At 50.6% G+C, this 27919-nt stretch overlaps 3 protein-coding genes across 3 annotated transcripts in view; 1 reads left to right on the top strand and 2 right to left on the bottom strand.

Annotated features, from left to right (window-relative positions):
* Window positions 1–2499, bottom strand: part of BPIFB6 (BPI fold containing family B member 6) — a 15854-nt gene extending 13355 nt beyond the window's left edge. Inside the window, 1 exon segment of the mRNA XM_019472144.1 lies at window positions 2474–2499. Coding sequence (XP_019327689.1) covers window positions 2474–2499 — 26 coding nt within the window.
* Window positions 2500–2997: 498 nt separating this feature from the next.
* BPIFB2 (BPI fold containing family B member 2) lies at window positions 2998–9200 on the top strand. Its single transcript, XM_019472145.1, has 16 exons — window positions 2998–3019; window positions 3639–3755; window positions 4019–4118; window positions 4461–4568; window positions 4734–4871; window positions 5310–5355; window positions 5646–5706; window positions 5971–6062; window positions 6184–6360; window positions 6737–6778; window positions 6912–7076; window positions 7427–7494; window positions 8166–8211; window positions 8610–8673; window positions 8773–8849; window positions 9132–9200. Exons 1-16 carry the CDS (start codon window positions 2998–3000, stop codon window positions 9198–9200), a joined length of 1392 nt encoding a protein of 463 aa, XP_019327690.1.
* Window positions 9201–13583: 4383 nt separating this feature from the next.
* On the bottom strand, window positions 13584–24470 carry LOC103899114 (BPI fold-containing family B member 4). Its single transcript, XM_009279534.1, has 15 exons — window positions 24359–24470; window positions 23435–23549; window positions 22817–22921; window positions 22399–22554; window positions 20880–20943; window positions 20391–20454; window positions 19851–19942; window positions 18617–18790; window positions 17789–17842; window positions 16965–17132; window positions 16786–16853; window positions 15326–15368; window positions 14727–14790; window positions 14276–14352; window positions 13584–13669 (listed from the first exon to the last, which is right to left on the bottom strand). The coding sequence occupies exons 1-15, from the start codon at window positions 24468–24470 to the stop codon at window positions 13646–13648; spliced, it is 1380 nt and encodes a 459-aa protein (XP_009277809.1). The 3' UTR covers window positions 13584–13645.
* Window positions 24471–27919: the final 3449 nt, after the last annotated feature.

The raw sequence follows: 27919 nt of genomic DNA on the forward strand, positions 1-27919 counted from the left end.
GCCTCTCCAACAGGCTATGACACGGCTCCACCAGTCTGCTCCGGCTTGGCCTCCCACTTCTTGCTTGCACCAGAGGGAAATGATGTGAGCTGCTGCACCTTGCTGCGACAGGGACTCCTGCAGGGAAGGGCCCTGCCGTTGCTTTGCCCAGTTCTGCTCCGGTGGAGAGTCGCCAGAGGTTGCCCAAGCTTTGCACTGATCTCCTGGAGAGAAGCAAGAAACAGCCTATATATAAATCCTGACCAAGAAAGGGGAAAAAACGAAAGAATGAAAGGGCTGGGTAATTGCTGTGATGTAACCTAATTCCTGAGTGTTTCTGACATCTGCCAATACAAATAATTTCACTAATAAATTTGAAAGTCCAGATAAGCCCTCGAGCCTCAGGCACCAGGCACGTGCTCCCAGCAGGCTGAAGCCAGTGCTCTTGCTCAATGCCCAGGAAGAGCCAATGGAGACTTGCACGTCAAGTCCGAAAGAGAAAAACCTGATCCATTTAATTACATGGTACAGACAGAAGTGGGGGCGAGGAGAAACCTAAGACGTGTAATGGTAAATTCTGCTTTTGGGGATACCCGCGTAACTACAACTCTTGAGATGAGTGTCTCTCGCTCCCCAAAGGTTCATGGAGCTTGTGCAAATGCCAGGGGAGGACATGGGATCAGCTGGTGGAGAACCCACTGGGAATTGTGATCATCTCAGTAATGTTCTTACTGGTTTCAGCAGGGTTGGAGGGAGGCTGAGAAGAATTGTCACCTGCCCAGAGAACAGGCTTCTCAGCCCCGTCCCTGTCCTGCCACAGGAGAGCCATGCATCCCACCAGACTGCAGACAGGCTGCACGAAGCTCTCCTCTGGGCTGGTCATGCTGCTGCCGTCGCTGTGGCTGCCCATGCACCAGCCCTGCCTGAGCTGGGTCTAGCGGCCACCACGGTGTCCTCACCCGTCTCCTCCTGGGTACTCCACCCAGCAGGACCCGGCTCTGGGAGTTCACCCCGGTGGGATCCTGCAGCACCAAGAAATTTATTTCTTCCCTTCATTTCTGTATAAAACGTGTCATGAGGTTTAATCTGCCATCACCTCCCTCCCGGTGAGGTACTCGGTGGCTCTCTGCTAAGCCCAGACAGGGAGATTTACATCTTATCTGACAGGAGCATAAGATTTATAGATAACTCCCAATAAGGAATGCACTATGCCAGAAAGACACTTTTGTGCTAGTAACTTGATCAGTCATTATGCTATAAATTGACATCTAATTAAGCCTCAACAGAGATCATCAGGTCCAGAACAGCTCTGCAGGAGGAGAAAATCCATATCTAAGCACATGGTGCTATCTCGTCCCGGCAGCTTATCCCCAGACCCTTGCACTGCTGTAAATTATAATAATGCTCCACAGATAAATCTCCAGTACCGCTTCAGGAAGAGCTGCCGATATTACCTACGTTGGAACAAGGCCTAGCAGGGGCAAATTTCCACCCATTGCTCTAAAACACAGCAAAGACTTATTTCTCAGAGACTTTTCTATGTTGTGTCTGTGTCCCTACCGATGTCAGATGCCACGAAACATCTCCCGCAGCCCCGGGGGACTCGTCTGCAGGTTACAACCTTCTCAATGGATTTACTTTTCTGAACGCATTTCTTGCCTCTAAATGGGCTGCATACATCAGCGTAAACGTGTAAATCCTGCTCTCCCTCGGTGGGCTGCTAGACATATATCTTCATATTTTCTCTTGACACTGCTCTTTGGATGACTTCAATGGAAATGTACAATGTGGCTGAAACTCTGCTTTTCGTGGCATTTCTCTGTCATGCTGAGAAGGAAAGCAACACAGCACTGGCGAGAGCCAAAGGCTTTGAACGTGTCAAGATGCACCTGGAACCAGCGCCCAATAACTCACTTTGCCAATGCACAAAGGACAATGGTTGCCTCCCCGGGCAGCAGGTGTTTCAACAAGCCCTGAACACCTTATCCCATTGCCAAGGGATTCAGACCAAAATGGGCAATTCAACCCTCTCTGGAAGACTGGTCATGCCCCAAAGCTGAGATCACAAATATCGGGGTGGGGGGGGAAGTCAGAACACGGAGCACAAAGGAGACCTGGGTGAGACCACGGAGGATGCGCTTACATGGCATTTGCAGGTAGTCCACACTCTGTCCTCCAGGCCAAAAGGAAGCCAGGAGAACACGATGGACCCCAAGCACAGGAAGGAGAGGGACTCTGACTCCCTTCCATGAATGTTTTCACTGCTTGTAGAGACATTATCAAAGAGGGTGGACGTCACCCACCATTTTTTCTACCAGTTGTAATAAATATTGCCAGTGGCTTTTGATTGGGATGGGTTAAAGAGAGGAAGAAATTATTGCACGTGGGCCATTCCAGAGATTAGAGGAGATACCTTAAAAAAAATTGATATTCTGTCTGGTCTAAAACTCACTGAAACCAACAGAAACATTCCTGTTGCCTTCAACAGACTTACCCAGGCCTGATGGAAATGGAGGGCATCCTTGATGAATTGTCAAGACCTCCTTCAGCGCGACACGTGCAGGTCTCATTCCTTCTGGTCTGAGCTGCCCAGCTGGGAGAGCGATACAAACCACAGCAGCTTCTTGCTGGTGTGGACGTGGTGGCGGCTATCCCTGTGGTGTTCGGAAGAAAGCATGGCTGCAGAGCAAAGAAACCGATGTTCGCTTTCTAACAATGTTTGATTTCTTGGCACCCTCCACCCAGAGACCTTTCTTTGTGCTCCTCAGTAACACCACAATGAAGGCAAGCTGCCCCAGCACCTGCTGTTCAATATTTCACCTCGCTAGGTCAACGGCCAATGTAATCAAGTATATGGGGAAACAATAAAAATGGTATATAAAACAAAGTGTCCACCCAACGTCCTGGTTTCTAGCCCTCTCTGCCAATTTCTGCCCCATCGGCCTTGGTTGTGAGGATATATAAAGCTGGCATCATTCCTTGGTGTGGCCACAGCAAGACACGGACTCAGTTAGAAGAATGGGAAGACTGGCCAGGAAAGGTAAAGATGCATTTGCAAACTGAATAGCTTGATATAGGCATTGCTTGTACTTACTTTGGTGTGTCTCTGTAAGGGTCAGTTCTCATCAGAAGTCCACTTTCTGCAAAGACTGATAGAAATATGTATGTTTTCTGCAGGTTAAACTTTCTGAATTACTTGTTTTCTTAGTATTCTAAGAGCATTACAAACATTATAAACAATTCCCAAATGTTTTTCAGAGAGGTAGATAACATTTTCACCTTTTTATTTGATTTTAGCCTCCTCAATAACTTCCATTCGTTCCTCAATTAATTTTAGCTCCTGCTTATTTGCTAGTTTTATACCAGTTGTAGGCCATTATATGCTCTTCAGCAGGCATGATATTGCTGCAAGCACCACTGTAGCTTGCAGACTTGCAGGGAGTTTTCAAGGCTGAGCCTTCTGTTAACGCTTTTAAATCCCCAGGCACCTCATGAGAGCTATGTGTTGTTGTTGCACAAAAGCTGGCAAGCTCGGGACCACAAACCCAACCCGGGAGCGGATCCGTGGCTCCCGAGCATGGCTCCGTGCCTTGGTGGCTGGGCCAGGGCCAGGGCCATGCCACTCTGACCAGGCTGCTGCGGGTGCCCTCCTCTTCCAGGCACCGGCATGGTGAAGCTCTGCACCCTGAGCATCCTCCTGAGCCTCCTGGTCCCCGCTCACACCACGAGGTCACCCGACTGCGGGGGCATCCTCACCCCATCAGGACTGAGCTACCGTAAGTCTGGACCCCGTAACTCCCATGCCGTCAGCAGGGAGGGGAGGCAGCAGCATCTTTCAGTCCGGTGATGAAATACCAAACACTCACCAGAAACTTACGCCATTAATCAGCTCACTTTCATCATCCCCTTTCTATAGCTAGTAACAGGGGGGTTTAGGAAAGGGTGGAAGTGTGTCACCTGGAGGGATTTCAGTCTGTCCATCTCTGTGCCACAGACCACAAGCTCCAGAGCGTCTCATAAAATATCTGCCCTATTTCAGTTGCTGAAGTTTCAAAGCCACACGCAGAGGCAGTCCTCAGGCAGGACCTAATGGCCCCAAGAGTCCTAGACCTGTTTCTCGGCTCCCCAGAGCCCATCAGGTGAGTCCGCAGCTGTGCCTTGCCCAGGCTTTGCCACTGTACCACTGGTTCACGCTGGTGTTTAGCTGGAGCACTTTGAATATCGTCACAAAAGGCATTTTGCCAGTGAGGGCAAAAATCCCCCTGGAGATGAACACGGCTGTTTGCCAGAGCGGTTTAGAAAAGAGCTCCTGGCTCCTCCTTTGGGGTCTACGGGCAGCGATCCTGGTGCCACCCTCAGGGCACTGATTATCCGTGCACTGTGCAGATCTCATGGACTTTTGGGGTTTGCCCACTGTGAGAGCAGCCAGGGATTGCACATCAGTCTGCGCTGGTCTCCTGACACCTTCATTTCTGCTCCAGCAGGAACCAAATTAACTCCGTCAAGGTTGCCGAGTTCTCTCTGTTGCTCATCCCCGACACCGGGCTGCGGCTGAGCATCGATGTGGACCTCGGCATCACACCCGCCCTGTGAGTGCCAGTGCCGCAGGGCTGGAAGAAGCCCAAGCTCCTGGACGGAGCGACGGGGCCGCATCCAGCACCTGCTGTCTGCCTGCGGGAGCAGGGGGGGCCGGGGTGAGCAGGACCAGGAGCAGCCCCTGCGCTCCAGCCTCCGCCTCTCCTCCTCTGGCATAGCTCGACCACCAAGGTGATGAGACTGTCCATCCTGGTGGACCTCCACGTGGAAATGAACCCCGAAGGGAACCTGGAACTGGTGACCTCTGCCTGCAAACCCACCGTGGAGGAGATGCAGAGCACCGAGGAGATGGAAAGGTTGACCCTGCGGTTTTCCTTGTTATGGGATCTGGGTAACAGTGGAAAAGAATAAACTGAGGCACAAGCATTTCTAGGCAGGAAGGTGATATGACTAAGATCTGGTCACTGCCCTAAAAACTTACAAAGGTTAACACAAAACCTTTATCTTCATGGGAGGAACTTTCTTCTGCTTGCAGGGTTGGTTTTTCCCATTTTAAGAGAGTTCCATTCTCTTATAAGGGAGCGGATCTTTTACAGTAGTGTAGCAGGAACATTTTTAATGCAAGTCCAATGGCAATTCTTCAGCTGAATTCTGAATTGTAATCATAGCTTATTAGATAGAAAATAATTGTAATACTGTCTCTGGATGCCTTTTGGGTCAGATAAAAGATGCTCACCTACCCTTGGTTGAGCTGGTTCTTGTCTAACTTCTTCTGTTCTGTTGTTTTCATCCAGCCAGTCCTCTAGTTCAGACGTGGACGAGGAGATTAACATCGATAAGGTAAGATAAAGTTTGTAAAGATGTGAGACAAGAGAAGACAAAGTTGTACAGTTCTGTAAGAATTAGAGCACTTTAAGTCAACCTGGTGCTTTGCCAGGCCTCCCCCGCAGCCCCACACGCGGGGAGAAGAGCAGCAGCCATCAGGAGTCACTGAACGCTGCCATCCCGTCTCCTGGCTGCCGCACGGCCGACCCATGGGAATGCCCACATCAGAGGTGTTCGGGGGATGCCTGATGCCAGCAGACCCCCATGTTCATCTACCACCTCTCTTTTTGTTCTTTATTCCATAGATTTGCCTGGAAGTCTCCAAATTGCTGCTTTTGCCACATGAACAGCTGATGTCTCTGACAGGTGAGCGTTTGGCTTTCAGTCTTGTTATGGACTAAGGGCTTCCAGGCTCATTTTGGAGCAGGCCACGAGGTGGGACGGGTTCCCTACCCCGCAGCAGAAACCCAGCAGCAGCAGCTCCACCGCCGTCATCTCCCCAGGGACCCGCTCCCTCCACCCAGCTCTCTTTCCCTGTCTCTTTACTCGGGAAACCCAGATGCTTCCCAGACCCAACCCACCGTCACTGCTCCCCTCCTCTTTCTGAGCATCCCTCTGCTCGGTTTGCAGCTCAGTTCCCCGTCACGCCGAGCTGCCAGGTCCAGTACCTGCCCCTGGCTGCACCCATGTTCTCCGAGCAGGGAATCACCATATCCTTGCAAGTAAGTCCTCGCTTTCCAGCACTCACAGCCCAGCTCCAGGCTTTAGGAGAGCTGCTTCCTCCCAGTGCTACGTGCCCTGAGACACCTCAAACTCCTTCTCTCCTTGCCCGTGTCCCTGCAGACAACTTTCCAGGTGGCAGGGATGGCAACCCCCCTGCCAGTCAGCCCCGTGCCGTTCAGCATGCCCGAGCCAGCGAGCTCCAGCCCTTCCCACCTCATCCTGGCTTTCTCTGAGCACTTCTACACCAGCCTCTTCTTCGCCCTGGAAATAGCTGGAGCCTTCAACATGACCATCCCGGTGAGTAGAGCAAGCGAGCAAGGAAGGAGTAGAAGATATGCATTTGGAGGGACAGCCCTGCCCCACGAAAGGCTTGGAGGAGCTGTGCACCCTGCAAAGAAATGAGAGTGTGTCTCTGAGTGCCCATGGGAGTTGCAGCCCCCCACCCCCAGGCTCCCAAAAATATTGCTGGTCTAGTAATGCATGGAGAATTTGCCATGAAGAGTAACCAGAAAGCTGCTCCCGGCACGTGCTGGCGTGCAGGAAGGCTCCTGCACGTATCTGCGTGCAGCACAGTGCTCACCGCAGGGTCCGCGCGGCTGTGCTGGACACGAGCCCCAGAGCAGCAGCCCCAAGCATCCGTCAGTCAGATCACAAGCCATGCTTTGTCTTTCAGAGCCCACTGACCACCGCCACCATGGCACAGAAGATTACTCAGGTTCGTTGCCGTTGCTGTCGCTCCGAGAGGCACAGCCCCCGCTCGGGCAGTGCCCCCCGGCCGCCTGCCCACCAACCCAGGGGCACGCAGGGGACGGCTGCCATGCCCAGAAATAACCCCCCTCCCTCGGCAGATGGGCTCCCTCTTCCAGGAGGACCTACCGGTGATGCTGCAAGCTGTGTTCAGGAGCTCACCTCGGGTGGTGCTGGAGGAAGGCAAGGGAGCCCTGAAGCTCTTCCTCACTGTCCACATCGGGGCAGGCTCACCAGCTTTCCAGAGCTTCCTGAGTGTGAACGTGGTGAGTTTGCCCTGCAAGCATGCCGAGCGTGTTCTGCGAGCGTGGGGAGCATGGGGAGTGTGCTCTGCGAGTGTGCTGACTGTGCTCTGTGAGCATGCCCAAACTGCACATGGGCAATGCCCTTTGCTCCGAGACCCGGCCCGATTGCAGCTGTTGCAAGAGGCTGATTTAGCCTTTACCTGCCACAGCGCTCATGGTCCCAAGCAGCATTTGCCTCCATTGCGTAGAGCAGGGCGTGAGGAGCACGTCGCAGGTGGCAGCACACGGGTGGGTTCATTGCATGCCACTATTCAAAGCTGAAACTGGACCGTTTGCTCACTCTGATCCTGCCTTCTCTTTTCCCCTTGCAGGATATGTCTACAGGACTCCTCCTTAGCATCGCCGACACAAGGATGATGATCTCTGCAGCAGTGATAGAGTAATGAACCCAGCTATGCTCCGAGTCCTCGAAGGGGACATGTCCCAGTCATAGCAGGGAAAGGAGAGGCAAAGTGGTCAGGGAATTTCTTAGCTTTTATGGTTTGGGCACTCCAGAGGTAGCAGTGAGACTCCAGTAACGTGGTTAGAGAGAAAAGTGGAAATTGTACCGTTCCACCCCCCCGCATTCAGCACAGGCACACGCAGGCGACTGGCACATGCCAACACTGCCCGCCTCTGCCTGTTCCTGCCACACCACCGGCACCACTGCCGGGGAAAGCACATGCTCGACTGCCCCATCTCCAAACGCAGCCTGCAGCTGGGGGGGCTCCGGTGTGTCCGGCCACGGTGGTGCCTACGGCTGCCCATTTCTCCAGACCCCGGCCCCGCAGCATCCTGTGCCGCAGCCCGCTCACCCCAGCGTACGCCAGTGCAGCCTGCCCGCTTCAGCGAGGCCCCACAAAAGATGTCTAGTCTGGGTCCTGGTGGCCAAAACATCCTCAAGCCCGTGCTGCTGTGCCCGGGGGGGGAAGTCAGGCTTCAGCCACCTGCTCAGATGTACCCAGGCATCACGTTCACTGCTGGCTTGGCCCTGAACTCAGCCATGGCATTTGGGGGAACATGAAAGTCTGCTTATTACAAGCAGCTCCTGTGCCACTCTTTGTTTTCCAGGGATATTGAGCTCAGCCTGGCTGCCTCCGACATGGGTCCCGTGCCGGTAGGTACCCCCAGCCGTGCACCCCCCAAGTGACTGCATGCAACCATGTCTCCTTACACCGTGCTGCTGTGACTTGGCGCAACCGTTGTCTCCTTACACCGTGCTGCTGTGACTTGCTGAATGCAACAGCCTGCGCCTTAGCACCGTCCTCTAACACCCTGGTCACTCTCAGCTGCACCAGCCAGCTTAGGCTGCCCTAAACCATCCCAGGCAGCGGTTATCAGTAGGGAAATATTTACTTTGGGTGCTTGCTGCACCCTGCAGAAGGGAGAAGCAGGTCCATGTGGGATTAGGAGAGGTGCAGTGAGCATCAGGACCCCTCTCTTGCTGGTCCCTACCTCTCCTCCTGCTTTAGAGTCACGTCATAAATGAGCTGACCATGGATTTCCCTTTGGCAGGCTGCCTTACTAGAGGAGTTATTTTTGCCCACAATCCGTGAGGAGGTACCGGCTCAGATGAACGGTGAGGAGCCGGGAGTTTTGCAGCGGTGCTGCCACACAAAATGCACGACGAGGACGAAGGCAGCACCCAGCTGGCAACTTTCCCTCTTTTTTTTCCTAGCGGTCCTGAGTGAAGGCGTATTCCTGCCCCACATCTCCAGCTTTACCTACACTGACGTCAACGTCACGATTCACAAGGTAAGAAATAAGACATTTAAATTGCTCCCTGCTGTTTGATTTAAAGGGAATGCGGGAGCGATGCTTACCTCCTAGCTCCAGAATAAATTGGAGCCTGCTCCTCTAGCCCTCTTAACCCACAGAACCAAGTTTCAACATTTTAAATAGGCATAGTTCCTCTCTAGCCCCACTGCCATGAGCAATAGCCGTGTTGGAGGGGCCATTGGGCTGTGGAGAGCCCCATGCAGGCCGACAAGAGCCACACGGGCACCTCGCTCACCCCTCGTTCCTCCCCTTGCTTAGGACTACGTCTTGGTCCCCTGCAACCTTGAGCTACGGGCGAGGACTGGAGAGCAGACCACCGCGGGCTGAAGTCTGGTGTCTGGGGTAAAACAGTGGCAAAATTGTTCTGTTGACTCTGAAATCATGCTTTGTGTTTTGTCACTGCTTGAAATGTTGAAAATCTTCTTTCTTGCCTTACTAAAACAACACTTTCTCAGATTTAGGATAATAACGGCACTGCACTAGCGGCTTTCTCTTCCAGTCCTGCTCTTGGTATTTTTGTTGCACAAAGAGGATGGATTATAACAATGTTCCATACTTAAAATAAACATTTCGCTTTCATACTGCATTTTCTGGTATAGTTATTGACTTTTTTCCCCTCAATGATTTGTACCTAAAGACAGATGAATTTTGTCTTGCTAAGAACTGGTAGCAGTACAGATGTCCAGACCTTACATTTAATTAAGGAAGCATGAAAATTGCACTGATTTATAAGGATGCAAAGCAGCTCCGTGTCTCTCAGCTGCAGAACGACATGGCCCCTACCAACAAGAGATCTTTCATCTGCTTTTTCTCCATTTCCCGTGTTACTATGGGAACATTACGGCTGGTGGTTTTCCCTGGGTCAGAAAGGGGCGGAGGGGGAAATCAGTCTGCCCAGTGGTTTCTAATTTTAGACTTGAAGGCAGTTATATTTTCAAAACTATACTTCTGACAAAGCTCGTCACAGAGAAAATGCTGAACGAAACGTGACTGCACACGTACAGACGGTGCCACGTGCCGGCTCGGCACGCGCCCGCCCAAGGGCACCAGCGGCTGCCTTTGTCAATATTGGAACGCTCTTTCCTACCGACCAAATGCGCCTCTGCGCTTGAGAGGTGGTTCAGCAAACTAAGGGGGGAAAAAAAGCCACAACAGACTTGAGTGTCCGGAATGGAAGGGTGGGCTGGTAACGGAGCTCCTAAAGCCGCCCAAGTTGCTCGACCGCTGGGTGCTGTTGGCAGCTGCCTCCGGACAGGGTGAGCGCATCGCTGTGCCGATGCCCAGGAAGAGCACCCTCACTGCTGACTGCGCAGCTCTCACAATGTAAGCTCTGCAATGGTGATTCCCATGAAACCATATTAATTACATATACATCTGCTTTCACTTGCAACAGCTATACACATCATTTCTAGCCTCTGGAGCTGCTGAAAAGCACTTCAAAACCTCATATTTCAGAGACTCAGAAACAGCAAAGCAAACAAAACAAGCCAAGTTGATTTATTATAAGGAGTAAAAAGCCCTGAAGGTTTATATGCCCAGCTTGGGGACTCGACTAACTATTTTAATGCCCAAAGTTGGCAATAGCGGGAACTGCTCCTAATAAAAGTTTCCTGGTAGAGCTACAACCATTATTCTTTGACTAATGTATCTTAAACCAGTTTCCCAAAAGGAATAAGCTACAGTAGTAAAAAGATGTATTTATTTGCCAGTGGATATTCTGGCTTTAGGCTTTACTGCATGGCTCTGCATCTCCAGCGTAGGGTTCGGGTCACAGGAGCTGCACACCCCGACTCCCAGCCCCACACGTCCTACCTGGGACCAGCCGCAGGCTTGGGGGCCGAGCTGGCTTATGCTGGAGAACTTGGGTCTTCTGCTGCTCCCTCTTGTCACCCGATTTACCGAGCCCCCCCAGCACAGCTGCATCCGCAGGAGACGGCCAGTGTTGTCCCCAGCAGTCACTTTGGGTTCACCTGGAAAAAGAAATGCTGCAAAAAGCATCTGTATTAGCGTCTTTGGCATAAACAAAATCCATAATTTTCCTGGGCAGTATCCCAGGGTCCCACAGGACGTACAGCTTCCCTTGCTGGAGGCACAAGGAGCAGGACATGACAGCCAGATGGTTCAAGTGCTGGAAAAACAGAGACGAGCCCCTTCGCCAGCCCCCATGGAGCAGCAGAGGTATGAAGCTTTACCAGGGACATTCCTGGAGCAAGAGCTGGAGAGCCCGAAGTCCCGTGCACAGCCCGGGCAGAGCAGCAAGCCCATCACACCCCGCTCCCACTGCTCACCCATAAAGAGATTTTCCAGCGAGTCAGAGTGCCGGCACGCTGGAAAATGACTGTTTAGTTGGTTTTTTGCACTGTGGACAGGATTGTCCCAGTTCTTATGAATTCCGTCTTGCGGTTTCCTGCTCTGGATTTACTCCTGAACCCACCAGCAATTCAGAGCACGAGATTTACGAGTTGCAGAAGTAACGAATTACACCGAGGAGATGCTGCCCTTTCCTTTTGAAAAGGTCCCTCTGCTCCTTCCCGCTCAGCCCCGTGCGACAAATGACACGACAGAGGCCAGGCCCCGGGAGGGAAAGCTGTTTCCAGATGCACAAGACGACTTTCCCACTTTTCTGCGATCCCAGGCCCGCGCAGCCCCTGCCCCGGCTCTGCGAGGCAGCGAGCTCTCCAGTTACACGCTTCCCGCTGTCATTTCTTTCTCAAGTCAAACAGACTCCTGGGACAGCGACAGATCACAGATTACTGTAGAGTGCCAGCAAAATTAATCCCCCCAGCAAACCAGAATTCACACAGAAGTGCTGGCCAAAAGAGTGTGCAAAAAAGTTGCTAAATTTTACTTACCATACAGAAGGTGTTTGCTCAGGACCCAGAACAAAACCTTGTACAAACAAAGCCCGTTATGCCAACCTGCGGGCAAAAAGGATGGATGGAGAAGCCAAGCCCAATCAGTCCAGTAACTCTGAGGTGGCACAAAGAAGCTGCGAGCGCCCCGGCTGTGCGGCTGCCAGTGCAGGTCAGTGGAGCTGCTCATCCTGCCCAGCGGGTAACGGGGCCACACAGCCCCCCAAAACCCCGCTCTGCCGGCACCGCAGGCATACTGGCGTCAGAGAGCACAAGCAGTGGGGTCTGAAGCTCCCTGCTCCCGGCTCACAAGCATGGCCCGATCGTCCACGGCATTCCTCTTGTTCACGCCCTGCGTTGCAGAAACTTCTCACCCGCCTGGTTTAGCTGGTGCTGGGGCTGCCCACAGCACGCTGCTTGAGCAGGGAGTCCCATCAACATGCAGGAGCATCATTTCTGCCCAGGGACAGGGCAAGGTCTGTGTTACCAGCAGCTGAACGGCCTTTGGAGAGAACAGTCCCTCCAGCACCATCAGCCTGCACAGAGCTGGGAACCGAAGGAGCCGTTCAGACTCACCGAAACACCAGTCTTCAGTATTACCGTGTACTTCAACCCACCCAAAACCCTCCTGCCGTGACACAAGACGTGCCAGGCCGCACGATGACGGTGCGCGACACCAGGTTTGCCGTTTGGCACAGCACGGGAGAGCTCTGGGCAGTTTGCATGAACCGGGACTGCCGACAGGCCCAGTGCATCCTCTGCTGCGCTCAGTGATTCCTCTGCAACATCTCACTGTGATGCTGGAAATGAATGCAACAACCAAGGGCTTTGGCCAGGCAGATATTGAACTATTCTTACCTTTAGGCAGAAATGCAGAACAGGATATTGCCCCTCTCCGTTACCTGATCGACGCTAGACTTCTTCCGTGCATCACCCATGCTTTAACAGTGACATACCGCCATCAGCTTTGGGGACACCAGCTAATAATAATAAACACACTAGTAATAACATCTAGTGCTGGGAAAAGCAGGTGTCTGAGAGGCCATTTAAGACCTCAGATGTTGGGGGTTTTTACCCAGAATAATTTCTTTTTTCTGAAATGAAAAATGCCTGAATTCTTTTCCCTGGGACATTACTGCAGGCAGATGGGTGTGCTCCGGTGTTATACTTCTCAATTATCTGGTAATGTTTTCCCTTCAGATTCTATTAGGAAATGCTTCATGACCTTGGGAAATTCGATTTCATTCTCATTTCTGCTTGTGGATTAGCATTTGGTCAGCAGGTTACCCGGCCAGGAGCAGCCACTGAAAATCCAAGTGTTTTTTCCTCAGGAAGTTTGAGTGGAAAAAGCTTTCAAACCAAAATATCAGTTGCCACAAAGGAACCAGATCCCATAGCAGGAGGCAGGACAGATACTCTCCCCGAGAAGCATCAGAAACAAGAACCTCATTCCAAGCACTAAAAAAGTAGGAATGTTTATTAGAAGAGTTACATGACAAAGGTACCCTGAGCTCCCACTCAGCACTTCATACCCTTCTGAACACGGATGGTGACACTTACTTAGAAAGCCATATGCAACAAGTTCACTTTTTCATTATATCAATAACAATTTTCCCTCAGAACAAATTTAACAATTCCACTGCAGCATCACATGCAACTGCTACGACTGCGACCCCAAAATCATGCTAATTTCTCTAAATAAATGTTTGTACACAGAGCTGCCTATCAGGTTTTGGCTTATGCAAGTATCTTAGTACTCACACGAGCCAATTAACTTTAAAGTGTCTTAAATGTTATCAAGAATCTTGAATCAAGTTTAGAAAAGAAAAGTAGATAATGCTGGTCTCGATACTCCATCCTCGCTGGTCTTTCTTCCTCTCTCTGCCCAGAAAGACCTCTCCGCGCCTTGTACTTCCCAGCTCACACGAGAATCACCAGCAGGCCCTGAAGAAGTGCAAGGAGCAACACATCCACGTTATTTTCCGACTTTTGAGGGCTGCTGGTTCACATCAGCTTGTCAAGCAACACACAGCGAACAGAAAACCCTCTTGCAAAAATCCTCACGTCAACTCTGTAACAAGGAGGGCACGGTATCCTTTGGGAAGCATCAGAGAATATCCCAGCTCCTCTGGGACATCTCCAGGATGCACAGGGCTGGAATTCGGTGCAATTCAAGACACTTTGAACGGTGCCACTCGAAAGGGCTTGCCAGACCCCCTGGACCCACATCAGAGCTGCTAACACAGAGTTCTCCAGAAAGGAAACGCAGCCTGGACGGGGGAACCAGGACTTACCCCAGAGGGGCTGAACATCGCTCATTGCGTACCTGGCTCAATAACACTCATGGGCATGAAGTACTCAGCAGCATTTTCTGACCTGAAGGAGGTCAGACAGAGCAACCCCTCCTGGCCTTTCAAGGCTTAAAATCCACAGCTCTTGCTCACTAAACCGCCACTGGCAGGGTCCTGTTACTGAAGCCAGCTGCTAGAAACAGCCCCAGTGACCTGCACCAGTGTCTTGCAGGAGAAAATAGCCCTTCCAGGCACTTACCGCTAGTATCTGAATATCCACCTTTATTAAGGGAATGCCCAGCACGTTTGGCAGAGGGATGCCGATGCCCAGAGCGCCTGCAGGGGACAGACAGGTCCTTACGCACCGCCGGAGGGGTGAGCCCAGCTCCCGCCCCACGACAAAGCTGCTCCCAGGGAGGGCGAAGGGAGCAGAGCTGATCCAGAGGCATGGACTGCAGCACCACCACGCATGATGCATTTTGGCTTTCCTTACATTCTCTGCCACTAACAGTTGCCAGGGCCCTTAGGACTGAAGCTGGGGCGGATCGTGTAAGAATAAGGTTGGGACTTTTAACTACAGCCTCAGCACGGGGACTGCAGACCTTTAATCGCTCCAACTCTCCTGCTACAGCTTTCAATCATGCACACATATCCCTCTCCCCTCCTCAGTCAAAGCACTCCCAATGCTACAGCTATCCCGGTCACCTTACCGTTGATAAGGGGCAATAATGTTTCTGCCAGCAGACTGCTGCAGTGTGGCTTCAAGTTCGAGATCTGAACCAGAGAAGGAACAAGCACGTGAGCAGCGCTGCCAGGCACTCGACAGCGACAAGCACAGCCCAGCACTACGGCTGGAAGCCAGCCAGTCCTTGGGACTGGAAATCACTTCCCACTGACACAGCAAAAGAACAAATAGTCCCTCTTTTCTTTAAAGCAAATCTACTTTTCTTCCTCGATTTGTATTTGGTCCTTCCTTTGGGAATCTTTCTACCAGGTAAAACTCCTGCTGGAGCTCTGTGTAAGCTTTGCCCAAGCAGGGGTGAATAAACAAACAGACTTCAGGCTTTACATTTGCATTATTAGAAAAGGCAGAAGAAAAAAAAAAAAAGCAGCAAAAGAAGAATTGCTATGACCTACAAAGTAGAGCAGCTAACAACTAAGACTCTCAGCAGATGTAATCCATCACAGCCAGGACACGTTTCAGCATCACACAGCGACCGCGTGTCCCCCTCCTTCCCCAGAGCTGCAGTGCACAGCGCTCGGCCACTCTACCCACCTAGTAAAGCCTAGACTGGTACGAGAGACTTACGTTACTGATGCCAACATCAGAAGACTCCAAGGAGAGGGAAGTGCTGCAGGGAAAGTAAAGCAAACAGCATGTCAGACACCACGTCACCAGCCAGAGCTCACAGACCCCAACCACGAGATCCCTGCCATCTCCTAGAGCAGCGTTACTCAGCCCACGGCAAGGGATCCCTGTGAGGCATCATCGGGGCATCCGTAAAGGGATCACAATATTGTGACACAAAAATGAGGCGCTGCCACACTTGCAAGAGAGAAAAGAAAATAGGAAAATAAAAGCAATAGATCAACACTAAAAGCTTCGCCTAATTTTTATTTGCTTGTAAATGAAATAGCACTGCAACAGGGCACACGCTAGCTCCTGGCTTCCCCTCCCCTCTCCTGCGCCCAGGTAGTTATTCACCTTGGGAAAGGAGTCAGCTCCTGGCTAGCTGAGAGCAGAGCTTCTAGAAAAAGCATCCAGTCTGGATTTAAAGATCATGAGCTCTGGAGAATTCGCTACAGCTCCTAATCTATCATTGCAATCACACAACTATCTCCATAGCTAAAACATACGCTTTACTTCCACTTTGAATTTCTCTTTTCTACTTCCACTGAATCTTGTTATATCTTTGTCTATTGAATTAAAAGCCCTTTGATGCATTTCTATTCTCTATATCACTGCATACAAGCTATGCCAATGTTGCTTCTAAATCTAGCTCTTTGACAAGCTAAATGGCTTTAAATCCTCAAACCTCACACTATAAGAAATGCTTTCCAATCTTTAATCGTACCTTGACTGGCATTAATGACAGTGCTTTCCTTTACTCCTTTATTACTCATGTCCAATATCAGACATTTCGAACTACTGCCCAGGATAAAAGTCAAGCTGACAGTCTTACAATTATGCAGGTTACCTCATTTCTCCTTGTTATAAAACTGACACAGACTTTTTTTCCAGTCTCCTAGAACTTTCCCACTGCTGTAATGCTTCCTGAAAGTCAGCAATACCTGTCGACCTCGTGCCATCAGCCAGGTATGACATTCTCCGATTCAGGAAATGAAATGTCTGTTTAACAGACATTTAAAAGCATTTCAAGTTAGCGGCTCCAGAGCCAACATTGCAATGCAGAGAATGTCACCAGCCTGTAAGAGGGCAGCACTGCCCGGCTTTGTCACAGCCCTGTTTGTGCAACACTCCCGTCCCTTCTGCCATAGTTCAGGCAGCTCCACCAGCGCTGTGTCACCAAGGGACACGCTGTTACAGCACTCGGAGTGTCCCTGATGAATTGCAGCCCTTCCTGTCGTCCTGCTCTCTTCTGGTTGCTGCTTCCCAGCAAACCGAACCTGTACCCTGAGCTCCGGGAAAGCCGGAGTTTCCCAGCACGGCTGAACACCCAGGGCTGTCTCAGGGGAGTGAGCAGGCTGGGGCATTGCAGCAGGCTTTGCTTCGAGGACCCCTGTGCAGCCGCTGCAGGGACAGCCTACCTGCCCAGGGACAACCCGAGCACCAGTCTGCCTCCAGCAATCGACACACGGGCGTTTAGACCGAGGTCCTGCAAGCAGACAGGGAGAGGATCAGCCCATGAAGACGTCCCCATTCCAACTGCCAGTCACTCGGCTGGCTGTACACTTCACCAGTTTGAGGTCTTTACATCCACACTTACGGCCTTCAGGAGCAGGAGGTTGAGGATGGATCCATCTAAATGCTTAATGAACACCTGAATCATGACCGAAAGCTCGACGGTGGCTTTGTTTTCTTCCAAGAGGATGAGCGGGTTCCCAGACAACGTTAGCTTAATGCTCAGAGGACTGGTCCCATGGCAGGTGGAGCACTGTGGGAATCAGGGACACATGGAGGTGGCTACCCATGCCCCACACGCTGGCCAGGCAGGGGACAGGCAGTCCTCTGGTGGACTCTCACAGCCCCATAACTCTGTAGGGCCTCCCCCAAGGTCACACAGACCTTGGACAAGCCAAATTTACAGAGCAAATAGGTCTGGCAGCACGGATTGGCACTCCTTGCTGCAGGCAGTAAGGGGCTGAGGAAGCAAAGGTGGACACGAAGGGGGCTGTGCCCGTAAGAGGGTGCCCATAGTGCCTAGGAAATGGGACATGCCAGACACTTATCAGCTCTTTCTGTCAATGGCCGTGAGCTGCGAGAGAAGATGTTCCCCTGCTTAGGGAGCGGGAGAAGGTTGGCTACAGCCAATGGCACACAGGAGAGCGGGCACCGTGCAGAGGCTGCCAAGGGCTGGACACAAACCTCCGGTCCCTTCACCTGCTCCCATCAGCTGGTCGGGCAGCAGGGCAGCCTCGAGCTATGTTGGCGCCGCTCGGCCGTGCTGCACGCTCAGCGTGGCCAAGTGGAGGCGAGCAGAAGACTGGAGACCTTTGGCAGCAGCACCCCGGCACATCCAGGACCATCATTTGGATGGCCCCGGACCCGGCGAGGTTTACACAAACCCTCACTCCAGCAAAAGTCACTCACCCCAGCAGGAACAAGGGTCGTGATGGCTTCTTGCAGATGGCTGGCACCAGAGAACTGTTGGAACAAAAGTGCAAGCAGCCCCGGTGAGCACTCCAGCCGATTTCAGCAACGCTGTCCTGCTGGGGCCGCCCCTCTCCCACTTGCATCCCTGTTCCCAGCCAGCTTGTTCGCACTCCTGGAGCCAGTCCCTGAGCCCTCACTGTCCCTAGTGAAGCCATGGGCAGCTCAGTCACATGCAGATCTACGTTACGGCAGCACCCCGAGCCCTCAGCCTTCTCCATTGCTCCCCAGCTGCCTGGGCGATTCCTGGTCAGTCATTAAGGTGAGAGCAGCCAGCAGAAGGAGACGTAACCCACAGGCTTTCAACAATTTTCAGTGTGTAGACCCCTAATATTTTCCCGTGGAAGTACAGATCGGAGGTACAGAAAATGCATATGCCTAGAGAATTGCATTGCACATACGAAGTTGCTTTTCTCAGTGACATTTTAAAGACTCCTTGAAGCAGATTACAGACCTCCAGGAGTCCGTGGCATAACCAGTACACAACTGGTTTCAACAGGTATCCCTGGGGGTGCCCATACAGAAACAAGAATGGCTGATCGTTGCACGTGCTATTATAGCTTTCTGAAAAGAGCAGTAAGGAGGCAGCGCTGGGGCTTGAGCACCTGCAAGTGAGCACGTGCACATGCAGTCCCCAGACTGGCTGCGTGCTGAGCACCAACAGAGTGAACGCCATGCACAGCCGGCTCCCCGAGCAGAGCTAAGGTCACGCTGACGCGTGTCCTGTGCCACCTCCCCTGGCATGACATACAGGTCTGCTACACTCACGACTTCTGGCGTGCAGGTGTACGTCTGTGGCGGTATCTGGATCAGGAGGCACAGGGCTGCGTTGAGAAAGCTCTGGCGCAGTCCCAAGACCAGAAGCTTGTCCAGCAGCGGAGGCAAAGCAGAGGAGGACGAGTCATGGGGGATGATGCTGCCTCCCACCTGCTTCACTGCACCCTGCAAAGAGAGGCGACACAGACGTTAAACCGATCCTTCAAAGCCACGAGGCATGCCCAGATCCTTGAGACAGAGAGTGCGGGGTCTGTGCCAGCTGAAATAGCCCTCCTCTTGCCAGCAGCTTAGGGAAAGCATTGGAATCAGAGCAATTCCCTCTATATTTAATAGACGAAAGGAGCTGATAAAGGCCAGAGAGCGTAACTGAGGCCTTCTTAGCTAATAACACACTTTGTCCAAATCACAACTCACTGCTTCAGTTCATCCTTGAGATTTCACTCCGAGAACAAACGCGCGGTGAAGGTGCTGCCAGCCCGGCAGTCCCAGCCCTGCCTTTCCTCCCTCCAGCGCCCAGCCAGGCGTGAGCCATCCTCGGACTCTACAACAAACTTGCACCGATACCATCTACTCGCTAAGGAGACCAACTCTGACCACCTGGGGGGGTGGGGGTAAAGACTAATCCCAGTGAAGTATCTGCAGTAAAGCAAGAGCAGCAGCGCTGATCATACAGACTGCTGTGCTTGTTATTAGCCCTTGCTATTCTTTATTGCTTATGTCCCAGTTGCTTCTCGCTAGCCACTTTCTTTTATTTAAGTTCTCCTGTTTGAAAGTACTGTTTGTTTTTTGCTGGTTTTTTTTTTTCCCCAGTGAGACAGAAGTGAAAAATACATCCGTTATCTTCGTTCAGCATTCACCCACCATAGAGACTGAATAGCGAAGGCAAAAAGCAGTAACACCCAGTCCGCAGGCAGGGCGAGGGCGAGGATGAGAACTGCTTGTCCCAACAGTTACAAACAGCAGATGCGCAGCCTCAGGCAGTCTCAGGATAAGTTTGCAAACAGAGCAAAAGAAGGCTTGAAGAAAAGTACACGCAGTCACTTAGTGGTGATTTGGATAAGGATCTAAATATTTAGCTAGCGTTTCCAGAACAAGTCATTAGCCCAGCTCCTCCACATGGTTGTACTGGAAGAAGACAACTGCTCCCGCAGGATGAGGTGAACAGTCTGAAAGGCACCACGCCGCAGTCACGCTCGCAGGGTCCTGTTGCCCAGCGTTAACTTACATCTAAATCCAACCCAAGGAACAAGCCAGAGGTAAACGGGAGGCTGGCCAGCCGGTAGTGAATCGTTCCTGCCGTACCGACCGGGATCACCGCTTCATGGAGAAAAAAGATCATTACAACATCAGGAAATAAGCAGCAACACAAACTCCTCCCCTGATCCCGCAAGCCACCAGCCAGACCTCACACCCACAAACCAGGTCCTGAGCGTTCACTTCTGTGGGATGCTCAATGCTACTCAAAACGGCCAAAACATCCCCAAATTCAGCTTTGTGGGATCTGCCTGTAGAATATAGCCCAAAAAGAGCATCAAAGATAATACGCTAAATCCAAGGGTGATGTATAAAAATGGCGTAAGGAGGGCCAAGGTGCGAGCAGTTCACTTGGACTGCTCGGGTGTGAATTCAAGGTTCAATAACAGCCCTGCAGAAGTGCAGCTCCTCCCTGACGCACTTATGGACTAGATGTGGGAAAGGGCACTTCCCACCGCGGGACTGCGGGGAATGCGGGGAAGCAGCACCTCATCCTCCACAAGAAACGCACCGTTGAGAGTGCCCAGGAGCTGGATGTTCACAAGGTTGACGACAATATCGACTACCGGACACAGCTGCAACACAAAGCAGAAACGCGACCGCTCAACCCCCCTCGCCACCCCTCTGCAGGGAGCCGTCACCCTTCAGCCTGATCAGACCCACTCCTTTTAGTCTAAATCCCCAGGGAAAAAGTGCCGCATGGCATTAGGGCAGCAGCTGGGACGCTGTGAAGGATTTGGTAGCAGCGGAGCATCCCTGGAGCTGTGGTACGGCACCAAAGGGGACTGCTTTGATCTGGGGAATATTTCAGGCATCGCCCTGCAGGCAGAAACACGCCGGCAGCAGCCAGGCTGGCCACGGGCATCGCTGCCGAGCAGCGTGTGCCAGTGATGTGGGAAAGCAACACAGAAAGACGGTGTGGCTTGCTGTGACCTTGTAACATGTTGTTCCTGACATTTCTGCATTTCAGCTATGAAAGGAGGGCAATCTTCAGGCTTACCAAACCGGGCAGAGTTGCTGTCAGCTGGTTAAGCACTATCTCGTTTACTGATAGGGAGAGTAAGCTGGAAAGGAAAGAAAAATTTCCAATCACTACAAACACAGCTTCAGGATAGGAGACCAAAGGATCTCCAGCCTTCATTTTACACACTACTATGTCCTTAGTCATCCCTTCAGGGACACTGCTGCAGCTAATACTGGCAAGAGCAGGGGCTGTGCAGAAGGCAGGGAGGGCAAGGAGCTGCTCGCCTCACCGAGGGGAGAATTGGGCTAATTTCTGATAAGTGAAGGCTTCAGCGCTTGGGGTGTGCAGACATCATTGCACGAAAGGAGTGAGCCTCGCGGTGTAACCCGAGTTTGGTTGTCTCCCTCTGGTATTTAAATCAGTGCTGTAGTTACGGGAAGGTGGAGGTGTTATGAAATATCTTCATGTTAGTTATTGGAAACAAACAATTTACATGTGGAATAACAAGAGGAGAAATCTGCTGTGTAGCATTTCAACATTGCTGCTAAATAGATCACTCTGGGACACGTGATGCCTGTAGGCAGCACAGAGCCATTTACTTTTGATAATCAATATATTTCTGGACTGTTGAGTTAGAACATGCAGCAGCACACTGGGCAAGCCACAGACAGCAGGAATTCATAATGCATCTCGTTATTTATGCCCAAGTTCTGCCTATAGACGCATCTGAGGAACTGCCATGAAGTCAGTCGTGTACATCCACGCTCCCCCTTACCCCACAGGAAGCTCACCTCCTGCACACCATCGCTTTAATCCTGCTAAAACTTAACATATGACCCCAGAGCGGGTGAGCCGTGTTCCTCTATTCACTTACATAGTCTCTTTCAAACCAGCTGCTGCACTGATTGAAATATAATGTATAATGCAAAAATTAGTTAGGAGAAATTCAATGAACCTGAAAAGTGAGTAATTCAAAAGCAATAAAAGAAAATATTTCCCATGATCAATTTACTGTTGCATTCATACATGAATGCAACCAATACATGAAGTCAGCGAATTCTTTCTGCCAAGAATTTAATAAGACTGCGCAAGAGATGGCACATTTGCATGGAATCACACACACCCAGAGCGGTCAGACCGAAAGTCCGTATGCCCAGCATCTTTCTGTGACAGCAGCCAAAGGCAGAGTATAAAACCAGGGCAAGCAATGGTGCTGGTTTCCTAGAACACTCCCTGCCCTATTATTCCTACCCTTTGGATATCAATTCACTAGCTAAGTCTAAAGAAAGTGCATTGGAGGAGGTATCAAACCTCATATTTCAGATCTTAAAATTTCCATGGGCAAACAGGGAAAATCAACCCTCATCTTCCAACAACCAAATTTTTTGTCAGTTCCACTAAAGCAACTGGCTTTGGCAATGGGAAAGAAATTACTTCCCTGAGGCCTGGCTCTGTATCAGCTTAGCACCGTCTGTGTCCTGGCAGATTGTCTAGATCATTGGATAAAGAGAAGAGGATTACAGGCAATGGAAAACATAAATCCCCAGGCACTTACCCAGCAAGGAGCTTGATCTTTATAGCACCAAGAATGCAGAGGCAGTCTTCAATGACGACCTGGACTGTGCCCGATTCAAAATTCGTGCATTTAATGTTTGCGGTAATGTTCACATCCACTAAGATATCAATTAGTTCTGAAAGAAGGCCAACCAAGCTGAAAAAAGTATATGGGTTGAACAGATTTCATCTCTCAGCCTCTAACCAGAGAAGCTCAGCAAAGCCAGAAGCAACAAACTGCACCTCCATCTCCTGCAATTCATTACAAATGCCACAAGCCATCTTTTGGTGCTTCTGCTCTGTGACTTTATTATAGGTAAGAAACCCCTAGAAATCCATAAAAGATGCAAAACGTTGCACAATAGGAAGCCTGTGGGTAGGGGTTTCCCTTAACAGACACCGTAAAACACCACGCTCACCAGTTGCCGCTGAGCTCCAGCTTTGTGGCGATGGTCAGCTGGACCCCGATTCCTGGCAGCAGCACCACTGACAGCTTGGGGAGACGAACCTTGACAAGGTGTAGGCTGCAAACAACAGCAAAAGCTGGCACAAATTAAAAGCATCTTCTAAGAGCTGAGCAGCTGTACACCCTGAGGAACCTACATCACCACAGCCACCTCCAGCTGGAGGCACGAATATTATAAGCAAGAGATACCAGCTCCAGGATGAGAGAGAGAGTCTGCAGCTGAAACCCAAAAGAAGGCAACCTAGAACCAGATTGGGGTGGAAGCCAGCTTTATAGAGCAGTCAGCTTTTTCTCTCTATGGCACCTTCCTCCCTCTCTCAGTGCTGTCAAGCATCTCAGATATCAACAGCAGCATCAGAGCCATCATTCTGCATCTGCACGCGTAACCTGCAGTGCACTTCACCATCCACCTTGCTACCACACAGAAAACTTCTGTTGGGCCAGAATTCCAGTATCAAAATAAACCGAGGATAACTACTTGGGCCAGTCATGCCAACTGCAGCTCAGCTTTTGTTGCTTCAGAATTGCTGGTCAAGGTGCACTCATGGAGAAGCCCTTGCTCTCCACTTACCCAGTGATGCTGGTGGGAGAGTTCAGCAGACCCCCTTCACCCATGATGTTTGGGAGCACGAGGCCCTGGAGGTGCTGCTGGAGAAGTCCGTTCTGAAGTATGGCATCCGAGAGAACTGGAAAACACCTCTGCGTGAGGACTGGCACTTGCAGCAATGACCCCTCTCCACTCGGTCAGATCTGTCCTGGCAAAGGAGTCGCACAACAAAGCCCCACTGCCCCCCAAAAACTCCTTATAAAGTCATTGGCTGTCTCAGTGCAGTCAAAGCACGCAGGGGATGATATTTTACAATGTGCACTAAACCAAAGCTGCCCTTAGCGACTTAACCAGGAGGGGCAGCAGTGGAGAGTACAACGTGCACTAAACCAAAGCTGCCCTTAGTGACTTAACCAGGAGGGGCAGCAGTGGAGAGCATCCCAGACCTCCAACTTAAAGATTACAGTGTGGTTGTGCACTACCAGCGATGACACTCCGCGGGAGCTGCGCTTCAGCTCGCAACTTGTTTCCCATTTGTAAAGGGGTTTTGTTTGTTTGTTTGTTTGTTTTAAAGAGAAGCAACTTGAAACAAGCCTCTTTTTTTAGCTGGAGCATTGCAAATATTAACATGGCCGCTAACCTTCACAGCAGTTGTTTGTCAAATATCAGCTGCTCCAATGTGGAAATGAGAAACTAAGACAAAAAGAGGAAATAACCCAGATCTAGCCCTGAAATTCTGTACGGCTGTTTGGTGCTGAAACATGTCCCAGTTCTGGAGCAGAGAGATTTCCCTGACCCATGAACCCAGCGATGGCTATCAGAAGCTCTAAGCTAAGTCTGCAGCCTTGAAGAACTACAAAATAAAGACGAAGATGCTCGGGAGGTTTTACTCCATGTCACGGTCCCACATAGCTTTCAAAACAAACATAACTCATGTTTTCTAGTTACCATTCTGCATTGCCCCTGGACTGACGGCGCAGGACAGACCGGACAAGACTTCTTGAGAGGGTGAGAGGAGGCCACAGAAAAAGATGATTCCAAAAAGCTTCAACGTCGTCATCTCCAGAAAATTCCCCTGCTGGCAAGGGAGACATCAGAGTGAAAAGTGAGGGAAAAGCCTCTAAGAAGGGATCCCAGTGTCTTTACAAGGAAAGAGGTCAAGCAAGAAATCCCTCCTCTACTATTTATCAAGCTCAAGTAAGACTCTGCTCGAGCCTGGGGCAGCAGGACCTTGTTCATGTCCACACATATGGACAGACTTCAAGTGTGGGTCAATAAAAGCCCTTTCCTTGTCCTTTGTGACTTGCCCCAAATATTCTACGTGTTCACACAAAAGAAAGCCAAACTGCTTTTCCCCTGAACTGATATTTAAGCAGGCATTATTTCTGTATCCCTTAGATGAAAAGTTACACGTGTTTTGGTAAGGGTCTTTGCCAAGGGAAACATCTGAGGATCATTCTTGTTCTTTCTAACTTTCAAAAGCAATAAACTAAAGCTCAAGTGATAAAAATAAGCTAACCATAAAATTATAAATAATAATTATTAACATAAATTTAATTATGAAATGACAGACACAGGCAGATGATTAGGAGCTTGGTGCACAGCCAAATCTCAAACTAAAGAAGCCAAGCACTAGGCACACTATGCGCATCCTTCCAGAGCTGTAAGGCGGTAACACTACTACCACGCACGTCTCCCTGCCACCACGCAGCCTTCACCAGCCGCGGCTTTGAGGCACAGACGATGTTATTACCTGCATCAGCTGCAGCCAGCTGGGAAGGGCTCTCGGGTCCGCTCAGGCTTTTCTGGAAGTCGTCGAGACTCTGCGTCGTTCTCCCTTTTTTTCCTGCAAGGAAGATGGAAGCAGTTGCCCTTATATAAAAACTGCAGCCAACCAGACACACCTTTTCCTCACAACCTCCACGTCTCACGAGCAGGCATCCCTCAATACTCTTGCTATTTGCAAGCAACACCCAGCTGCCACCTCTCTTGATTTATACGAGGTAACGTCACCACTGACTTGACCGGTTGCCATTTCCCTTCGTGGCCTGGATCATTCGGATGCCGCTTTTTTCCCCCCCTAGTCTGTCTTAAAAAGGATACCCTGTGATGTGGCCCCAGCAGGGATCCCCATGCTTTGAGGAAACCAACTTTTTAGGAAATCATGAGGCTTACTGAAGCATCTAAATCTGACAGGAGGCCGATGGGGCTGCCTGTATAGGAAGGCAGCGCATGGAAAACATGGGCACGGATTCAAGGAGGCTTATAGTAGGAAACTATCTACTTTTCCCAATCCCCGAGGAGTTGTGGGACTTATAATGCTCATTCCTGTTTCAGATGCAACACGGGAAAAAGATTTTCTTGACAAAAAGCAACTTGGAAAGGTTGCAGAAACCTGATAAATGTTGGCTTTGTTAAGACCAAGCTTCAAATTTATTTCAGTTGTATCTGTAAAGGGTGTCATGAATTGACCATAAAAAATGAAGTTGTAATGAAATGTATAAAGCCAACAGTAAATATCATTTTGAATAAGCAATGCTTATGCTAGCTGAATAAGCCGAGGGCAGCAGAAACGTGTATTTCAAAGGAAAATTTCATCCCACAGGGATGAAAATCTCATCCCTCAGCGGACGCTTTGGCCAGGCTTCGCAGAAGTTTCCATTGTGCAGGGCCCCGGGAAGATCTTATCTGGGGACTTTGTTCAGGTCTGGTCACCCATGTTCAACAGGGATGGACTCAGACGGAAACCGGGCAGCAAAGGGCTGCCGAGATGACTGGGAAACCGGAGAGGGGCCAGCACGCTCGGCCTCGCAGAACAAAGACGAGCAGAGATACGATCATTCTCCACAAACACAGGAGAGGGGTAAATACTGGGGAGGGAGAGGAGAGGAGAGCTGCTCGGGCTCAGGGACAATGTTGGCACAGGAACAAACACAAACCAATACGTTCAGGTTGAAGTTAGGAGAAAGCTGCTACCACCCCAGCGAGTTTTGGGCTAGCTTTCCCATGGGAATACAGAAGGCAGCAAAAACAGTCTTAGGATGCTCTTCGATACCGCACAAGGTGTCTTCTTGCAGTAACAGCAAAGTGCTCTCACCGAGCAGGAAGGTCCTTCAGCACGTGCTTCCGAGGGCTCAGACTCAATGAAGCAACCCCATCACAGAAATGCTGTACGAGCTTTTGTTTTATTTAACACACACTCAACCTGGACTGCATTTGGTGTGCTGATGACAGTCTAGTCCCAAAACCAGGGAATGAAGTTAGCCCCTCCGAGAATTCTGGAGCAGCAGAGTGAAGTCAGAAACCATCTCCCCCAGAAGATGCATCCCAGCTGCCCGCTGAGATCGTGACTGCAGTGCTTGGTCAGCGGGGAAAAGACACAGAGCAACACTGCAGCCCACCCCCAGGCCCTTCACGGGGTGCCAAGTGCAGAGCCAGGCAAGCGTGGTCCTTCCCGCAGCTGACCCCCAGGCAGCCGATCCCTCGCCAGCACATCGCGGTGCCCACATCCCATCACCGGCTCTAGTCCGGCTTTCCCCATTTTCTCCCCAGGTGTCTCAGGGTGATTTAGACTTACTGTTTTTATTGCTGACTTTGCTGCTTGCCCTAATGAGCTTTTTCTGCCTGGGACAACCTATCCGTGTTTCTCCTTTTTTGTTCCCTTTCAAAGACCCTCATCCAAATGCACAAGGCCGAGTGGTCATCATAAATGCCCACAGTGAAGCGTTCAGGAGACTCTGCTCCGGCCTTGTACGTGCTACAGGAATATCACCGCTGGCAAAAGTCAGCTACTGAGCATCTGCAAAAGTCGATTTCCAAATGGTTTCAGACATGCCACTGCGTGTGCAATAAACACCCGAGTCGTTGCGTATGCACAACCCAACCGCACGCTCAAATAAGATAATCTCGCAGTTAGACGGCAAGAGGCAGACATCTGCGCTCGTACCTGACACACACGTATTGTACCAACAGCAGCGAGCAGAAGCCGTAAGAAAAGCAGCATATTTTATACACCGCTGTAGATATTTCTTCTTGCTGTGCGAGTTTTTCTTATTCAGCCATATCCTTTGCCTCCCTCTCCCCTATATTACACCTATATTTCATTCTCCCCTTGCAGCAGTGATTTAGACATCACTTACCAGGAGGCTGAATTCAGTTCTGCAGCGACAAGGGAATACATATTAAAATGAAGCATTGCAAGAAATGCTAGAAGAGATTAACACAACACAAATGCCGGAGAGTGGAAGGGCTTACGGAAAGACTAACACCCGCAGAGGAAAGACGCTCCGGAGCAGCCTCCGGACCAGCCTCTGGCATTCTGAACTGCCCCGAGCTTGCGGCTCAGAAAGATGGGAGGTTAAACAACAACAGGAACTTTAGAAGAGTAATATTAAAGTAAAAAAATATTATAATTTATTAAATATTATTAAATTCACTGAATTTTTTTCTCTAATAGAAATAGTTCTAATAGAACCATAGAAGCCTAGGGAAAACTTAGGAGAATTGCAT

The sequence above is a fragment of the Aptenodytes forsteri genome, unplaced genomic scaffold (genome assembly GCF_000699145.1).
Source record: "Aptenodytes forsteri isolate BGI_AS27 unplaced genomic scaffold, ASM69914v1 Scaffold483, whole genome shotgun sequence".
Taxonomy (NCBI): domain Eukaryota; kingdom Metazoa; phylum Chordata; class Aves; order Sphenisciformes; family Spheniscidae; genus Aptenodytes; species Aptenodytes forsteri.

What these genes read in the sequence shown, in the direction of transcription:
- BPIFB2 (XM_019472145.1), top strand. Translation starts at nt 2,998, where the DNA reads ATGGGAAGACTGGCCAGGAAAG. An exon ending in TGGCACAGAAGATTACTCAG is followed by an intron (nt 6,779 to 6,911) that starts GTTCGTTGCCGT and finishes CTCCCTCGGCAG; the next exon opens with ATGGGCTCCCTCTTCCAGGA. An exon ending in GCTTCCTGAGTGTGAACGTG is followed by an intron (nt 7,077 to 7,426) that starts GTGAGTTTGCCC and finishes TTCCCCTTGCAG; the next exon opens with GATATGTCTACAGGACTCCT.
- LOC103899114 (XM_009279534.1), bottom strand. Translation starts at nt 24,470, where the DNA reads ATGACGACGTTGAAGCTTTTTGGAATCATCTTTTTCTGTGGCCTCCTC. An exon ending in GCTCCTGGGCACTCTCAACG is followed by an intron (nt 19,943 to 20,390) that starts GTGCGTTTCTTG and finishes TTCTCCATGAAG; the next exon opens with CGGTGATCCCGGTCGGTACG. An exon ending in ACCTCCTGCTCCTGAAGGCC is followed by an intron (nt 16,854 to 16,964) that starts GTAAGTGTGGAT and finishes GTCTGCTTGCAG; the next exon opens with GACCTCGGTCTAAACGCCCG.